We start from the raw sequence: 7,481 nt of genomic DNA on the forward strand, positions 1-7,481 counted from the left end.
GGCGCTGTGGTAGGCGCCTGTAGTCCCAGCTACTTGGGAGGCTGAGGCAAGAGAATCACTTAAGCCCAAGAGTTGGAGGTTGCTGTGAGCTGTGATTCCACAGCTCTCTACCATGGGTGACAAAGTGAGACTCTGTCTCTTAAAAAAAAAAGAAATCTGTTTTACCAGAACTAAAATATTTGTTGACATGTCATTGTTCTTTCTCAGGGAGGGGCTTTTTATTTCCTGGAGCATGTGGCAGCTGAGCGATCCACCTGGAATTCCTTCTGGCAACAGGTCCTAGATCCTCTCTGGTACCTTCTGTTTGATGGGTGCAACCTGACCAGAGAAAGCTGGAAGACGCTGGAGCGGGCCAGCTTCTCTAAGCTGAAGCTCCAGCACATTCAGGCCCCGCTGTCCTGGAAGTTAGTGCGCCCTCATATCTATGGATATGCGGTGAAATAGTGTCAGTAAGCAGGAGAGTGCCGAGTGGCTCAAGTAACAGGGGATTCAGTTGTCCATGGGCCAGACTAACTGGGAGAAGGGAAACCCTGATTTTTAGATAAATTTGAATTTCATTCTGAAAAGCTTCTCTTATGTTGTATTAGTCATTTTCTCTTATCTCCTAAAGAATTAAAAACTAAACAAAATGACAGCTTTGGACTCCCCCTACAAAGGAACAGTGGGCTTTCATAATTGAAGCCCACCATTATACCCAAATCTTACTTTATTCATTGGCTTTCCAATTTTCTTTCTATCTTTTCCTTTTTTTCTTTCTTTTTTCTTTTTTTTTGAGACAGAGTCTCACTTTGTCATCCTCCTTAGAGTGCCGTGGCGTCATAGCACACAGCAACCTCAAACTCTGGGGCTGAAGCAATTCTTTTACCCCAGCCCCTGAGTAGCTGGGACTACAGATGGCCACCATAACGCCAGCTATTTTTAGAGATCAGTCTTGCTCCTGCTCAGGCTGGTCTCCAACCCCTGAGTTCAACCAATCCCCCCACCTCAGCCTCTCACAGTGCTAGGATTATAGGTGCGAGCCACGGCATCCGGCCCCAATTTTCTTTACATGGTGACCCAACAGATTATAATTTCACCTCCTCTTTGAGAGTTTGACACTAATAAGCAGTTAAATCACTCAAAGGAAGAATGAGAAAAGGGGGCAGTGCAAAGATTGTAAGTAATTCACAGTCTGAATAGGAAATCCAAGTCCAAACAAGCACAGATTTTCTGAAAAACGAATCTGAACCTATTTGTTATTCTTAATGTCACTGGTCTGGTTTCAGAATTAATGCCCCAGGACGTCACACCCAGGAGTTAATAGCTTTATGTCTTTCATTCCAATATTCCACCAAAGCTCATTTTCCTGCATTCTAGCCCTCAGTTCTGAAGATAAAGATTGTACTTCACAGATTAGTACATCAGTAAAACAATTTAAGGCAGTTAATCTTCTTGGATTCATGTTCCTTATAATCTAGCACAGACTTAGCTGAGTATGGTACTTTTTTTTTTCTTTGAGACAGAGTCTCAAGCTGTCACCCTAGGTGGAGTGCCATGGTGTCATAGCTCCCAGCAATCTTAAACTCCTGGGCTTAAGCGATTCTCTTGCCTGAGCCTCCCAAGTAGCTGGGACTATAGGCACCTGCCACAATGCCTGACTATTGGGGTATGGTAGATTGTAAGCAAAAGAAAAAGTTCCACTGTGATTAGGAAAACCTTATATTATTCAGTGTACTATGTAAGCGCCTCTAAGGATCAATCAATCTGTGAGTCTGTAAGAAGGAGACATGTCTCTTCTGGATGATTCTGATCAAATTCCACTCCTGTTCCGAGATAATTGCTTCCTTATTAGCAACATGGAAACTGTGAAAATCATCGCCAGTGCCTTTGGAAACAAGTGTCAGGGTGGTCTCTGCCAGTGGGTTAATGGCTAGGATTTTCAGCGATAGTGTGTAAATGTCTCTTTTCTGAGATGATTTTGAAAAGATACCATTTTAAATATCCAATGAGCCAATACATTCATATTCATGTCAGGAATGGAATAAAGTAAACTTTGCCGGCTTGTTTTCCTGTACTGCAGTGTCTCTGGGAGGACTTTCCTTTCTGTGGAAAATTTATTAATAGCTATCTGAACACACATCTTTTTCTTTCTACAGCCTGGTAACTGTAAACACAGTTAGTAGAATTTAGAGAAAGGAATATTAGAAGGATCAGAATGGGTCTTGAAAAGCTCAAGCCCAAATACCCTATCTGTAAAACCCACATAGGGGATTTGGGAGAAAGAGGGAAGCTCACTACTCCTCCTCTCCTGTGACCATGAAAATTACTGATGCAGTGAGGGCGGATACTCATCTAAGGCCTCCTGAGCTCTGAAACATGATTCTCCTTCCTCTGATGTTCCCCCAAAGCAGAAAGTGCCTTAATCTACCCCTCCCTGTGGCTGAGGTCAATCTAAGGATTGAGAGAGATGAAAATCCACAGGTGGGCAGGGTCAAACAGGACCATCCCATTGGAGGACAGTCCTGAAGTACAAAGTACTAGACACATTCTTATCATGTCTTCTGGTCTAAGTGGTGTGGCACATATTAGCCTCACTTTCTATGGAGCAACTGAGGTGCAGATAAAAGTTATTTTCTATTTTAGGGACCTGCTCTCACTCTGTCACCCAGGCTGGAGTAGAATGGCACCATCATACCTCTGTAGCCTGAAACTCAAGGGCTTGAGCAATCCTCGTGCCTCAGCTCCTTCATAGCTAGAAATAGGGGTGTGGGCCATCACGCCTGGCTAATGTTCAAATTTTTTGTACAGACAGGGTTTCACTGTGTTCCACACGCCCATCTCAAACGCCATTCTCCCACCTTAGCCTCCCAACCCCCTGGGAATACAAGCAAACCTACAGAGCCTGAGCCACAAGTGAATTTGATTAGAATCAGTCCACCCCTTCCTGAGCAAGTCTTAGAAGCCCTGCCTCCCAAACCACAAAGTCTGCTTGGCCACCAGTGCTGCCGTATTATCTTCTCACTGCTCTCCTCCTTGGGCCCTGTGAACACACATTTACAATCATTCTAGAGCCAGAGGAAATGACTTCAGCCTGTGCAAAAGGAAACACACAAAAAGGCAAAACATATGCAATGTCTGTTAGGCCCCTCCTGGGTAGGGACCCTTCACTGCGAGTGGTAGAGCTCCTAGCCCAACAGGCTCAGCAGAAAAGGGACGCTACTGACCCACAGCAGGGAAAGGCACAGGGGCAGAAAGCCTCAGGCGCAGCTTGAGCAGACTCAGGTAACGTTACCAAGGGCCAGGAAGCTCCAGGCGAGGGTCACGTCTGCCCACTCTGTCTGGTCCATTTAGGGAGCAAGCTGGTGGGAAGAGTTCCAACCTTCGTGTTTCCAGGGCCCGAGGCCGGTGAGACACAGCAAGTCCACTCTTGCAAAAACTCCAACCGAAGTCCTGGATTGAGTCTCAGCTGTCAGCAGCCCATCCCTGAACCTCTCATGATGGTTAGAGGAGATGGATGGATTATGCTGGCTGGCTCAAGTACAAGTCACAGAGTTACATTCTGGGGCAGAGCACACCCAAACCTTGTCTCATGTGGAACAAGGCAACAGGATTAGGAATCTTCCAAATGAAAACAGCCTGGTACTGGGGAAAGATTTTAGAATGGATGCTGGGAGGGTAGACAACAAATGCCGACGACAAGCCCATCACTGGACTTTGATGAGCCCCTCTGTCTGCCTTCCTAGGGGACATCACACAGTACAGTGCGTCAAACCCTGGCTGTGTCGTGTGTTCATTGCATGCAACAAGGAAAATAAAAACAAAATAAACCCAGCCTTTCCCACTGAAGTTGACTGTGTGACCTTGGGCAAGGCGCTTCTAGATTGTCAGTTTCCTTATCTGTAAGAGGGTAGAATATCTACCTCAAAGGTCACAGCCAGGAGTGAATGAAGTGATGTGCCCGGCACTTAACAAATGGTGATTTCGGCTCAGCACCTGTAGGACAGTGGTTACACTATCAGTCACATACACCAAGGCTGGAGGGGTGGAACTCAGCCTGGGACAGCTAAGCAACAACGACAACTGCAACAGAAAATTAGCTGGGTGTTGTGGCGGGCTCTTGTAGTCCCAGCTACTTGGGAGAAGGAGGCAAGAGAGTCGCTCAAGCCCAAGAGTTAGAGGTCGTTGTGAGCTGTGACGCCACAGCACTTTACCTGGGGGGACATAGTGAGACTATGTTTCAAAAGAAAAAGTTCATTTTATTCAACAAATATTGATTGAGTGCCTAAGGGTCCTCTGCCCTTCATACTGGGCTCAGGGGCCTGAAAGGGTGAGACTCATCCTTGTCCTAGTGGAGCACAGGATTGTGACTAATGTGGTCTAGAAGGAAGAAGCACAGGGGGCCAGGACGATGTGATGTGACCTACCCAGGGAGAGGAGACTGGAGGCTTCTTTGAGGACGTGACATCTGAGCTTAATTTCAAAAGATGAATAAAGAATCTTTCACCACAACAGCTTGTGCCACAGCCCAGTGAAAGGAATAAACAGTACGTTCAAAGAGAATGGGCAGGGCCAGGCTCCAGAGCCTGAAGGGCAGATTCGGGGATGGCTCCTATTTTGCCAACTTCTTCCTAAACTTGCTAAGACCTGTGACATGGGCCCAACACTTACTGGAATGGTGAACAAAAAAAGACACATTCAAATATCTTGGCTTGGCACCTATAGCTCAGTGGCTAGGGTGCCAGCCACGTACACCAGAGCTGCTGGGTTTGAATCCAGGCTGGGCCAGCCAGACAACAATGACAACTACAACCAAACAATAGTCAGATGTTGTTACACGCACGTGTGGTCCCAGCTACCTGGGAGGCTGAGGCAAGAGAATCACTTAAGCCCAAGAGTTTGAGGTTGCTGTCAGCTGTGATGCCACAATACTCTACTCAGGGCAATAGCTTGAGACTCTGTCTCAAAAAAAAAAAAAAGTCTTCTATTTATATTCTAACACTGGGAAGATTTTCCTTCCCAAGTATTCTCGTATTTGAATGGTTTCTTCGGACACCCTACATATTTCACACTTGAACACAGGAGGAAAGCGAGGCAAACACTACCTGAGAGTTCCTGGTGTGCTCTTGGCCCTGACATACGCCCTTGTCTCTGGTGTCCCCCTGGAAAACAGAGAACTTAACTAACTGAAAGTTATGTTTATCTGTTCAAGCAGCTGAGAGCGTAATGGATCCAGCAAACCACTGTCAACAAACGCAACAAAGCAAACTGCTCAGTTTGCCTCACTTCTAACTGTGTCAACACTTAACTAAAAGCTCAGGCTGCACTAAAGAATCTCAAGAATTCCATGTTGAAGGGTGGAGCCACTGGCTGGTCAAAGTGCCAGAACTTAGGGTCAGAGGAAACTATCTGGGACCCTGTAAAGAACGACATGGGCACGTATGTACGAACTAGGAAAACCATCATTCAGAAGGCATCGTTCTTAAAAGGAGAAAGCTCAATAGTCCTGCCTCAGGCTGCATCCTTCTCTTTTTCTTTTCTTGCAGGGCTCTGTGGCATCACAGCTCACAGCAACCTGAAACTATTGGGCTCAAGTGATTCTCTTGCCTCAGCCTCCCAAGTAGCTGGGACTACAGGTGTCTACCACAATGCCCGGCTAGTTTTAGAGACAGGGTCTCCCTCTGGCTCAGGCTGGTCTTGAACCTGTGAGCTCAGGCAATCCACCTGCCTCAGCCTCCCAAGTGTGAGAGCCACCGCGCCCAGCCCTCATCCTTCTCAATCTTTAAGATGTATCTGACCCTAGGCTGGGCTCAGTAGCTCTCATATATTCCTAGCCCTCTGGGAGACTGAAGGGTTGGGGTGGATCACATGAGCTCAGGAATTCAAGACCAGCCTGAGCAAGAGTGAGAGCCCCATTGCTAGTAAAAATAGAAAAAAATCAGGTAGGTGTTGTGGTGGGGGCCTGTAGTCCCAGCTACTCTGGAGGCTGAGGTAGGAGGATCACTGGAGCCCAAGACTTTGAGGTTGCTGTGAGCCAGGACACTACTGCACTCCAGCCTGGACCATAGAGTGAGATTCTATCTAAAAAAAAAAAAAAGGGCCAGCAACATAGCACAGTGCAGCAGGTGCGAGTGACCAGCCAGGACACGACATAGAAGAGGACACGTCACTTCACAGCTCATTTTCCCCAAAGAGTTTGAAACAGCGGAAACACTTCTGAATTCAGAAATTCCTACGCTTCTGGAGCATGGAAAGGACCAGAACGAGAGTGTGGAGGAGGAACAGGCAGTCTGGGAGGTCTTCATGAAAACATTAAACTGTACTTCTCGTTTCAAAAACAGAAAGACCGGCTCGGTGCCTGTGGCTCAAGTGGCTAAGGTGCCAGCCATATACACCTAAGGTGGCAGGTTCGAATCCAGCCTGGGCCGCCAAACAACAATGACGGTTGCAACCAAAAAATAGCCAGGTGTGGCGGCTGTCGTTTGTGGTCCCAGCTACTCGGGAGGCTGAGGCAGGAGACTCGCTTGAGCCCAGGAGTTGGAGGCTGCTGTGAGCTGTGATGCCACAGCATTCTACCCAGGGGGACAGCTTGAGGGCTCTGTCTCAAAAAATAATCCAGAGAGACCATTGCCACTGTTCGGAGCTGAATGCTCCAGAAAAAGCTTCATAAGTTTGAGTTCGCCTGTTTGGCCAACCTTTGCCAGAAACTGCTGAGGAGTCCAAGGCTTTTTTTTTTTTTAGAGACAAGAGTCTCACTTTATTGCCCTGGGTAGAGTGCTGTCGTGTCACAGCTCACAGCAACCTCCAACTCCTGGACTTAGGCGATTCTCTTGCCTCCCGAGTAGCTGGGACTACAGGCGCCACCACAATGCCCCGCTATTTTTTTGTTGTGGTTTGGCCGGGGCCAGGTTTGAATCCGCCGGGTTTGAATCAGTATTTGGGGCCGGCGCCCTACCCAGTGAGCACAGTTGCCGCCCAAATCCAAGGCTCTTATCCCAAGTCTGGGGGGGTGCTCTGAAGAGGAGGAGAAGTTTGAAGATATCCATGACCTCCAGACAAAGCGCAGCTTTCAGTGTCCATCTCCGGACGTCATTCTGCAGCTGGGGAGAACCATGTTCCACACAGCACCACTCTCCCGGGTCTGGGGCTGACTTGCACAGAAGTGGGACCTCAGGGAGGCAGCAGACTGCTGTGACACAGCCAAGGCGGGAACAGCATAGAATGGCAGCAGAGTGGTGGGGAAAGTGAATAAAGGACACGAAAGGACAAAGTACTGTCCCTACACTCCAGCTTTCAAGAGGAAAATTTGACTACATTTTATAGTGTCATTCACAGTTGTCCCGACAAGTCATGCTAAAATTATCATTTCAATTTCTGGACGGGAGACCTCCCTAACTAGATCATGACTCAGAATCCTTTTTGATGACTCTGGACATATCTGCTAAACCTCTCTCAAATCCTAGACAACCTTAAAATAATAAAACCTAAAAATACTTTTTTTTTTT

The 7,481-nt window shown here is 47.3% G+C and overlaps 1 protein-coding gene across 1 annotated transcript in view; it reads left to right on the forward strand.

The window, feature by feature from the left end:
• LOC100947775 (methyltransferase-like protein 7A) overlaps window positions 1-692 on the forward strand; it is a 4,475-nt gene extending 3,783 nt beyond the window's left edge. Inside the window, exon 2 of the mRNA XM_003790371.3 lies at window positions 208-692. Within this exon, the coding sequence (XP_003790419.1) occupies window positions 208-444 (237 nt within the window). The 3' untranslated portion in view covers window positions 445-692. The remainder of the gene's footprint in view (window positions 1-207) is intronic.
• The last annotated feature ends 6,789 nt before the right edge of the window (window positions 693-7,481 follow it).

The sequence above is a fragment of the Otolemur garnettii genome, unplaced genomic scaffold (assembly GCF_000181295.1).
Source record: "Otolemur garnettii isolate 467f Iridium unplaced genomic scaffold, OtoGar3 scaffold00043, whole genome shotgun sequence".
NCBI classification, from domain to species: domain Eukaryota; kingdom Metazoa; phylum Chordata; class Mammalia; order Primates; family Galagidae; genus Otolemur; species Otolemur garnettii.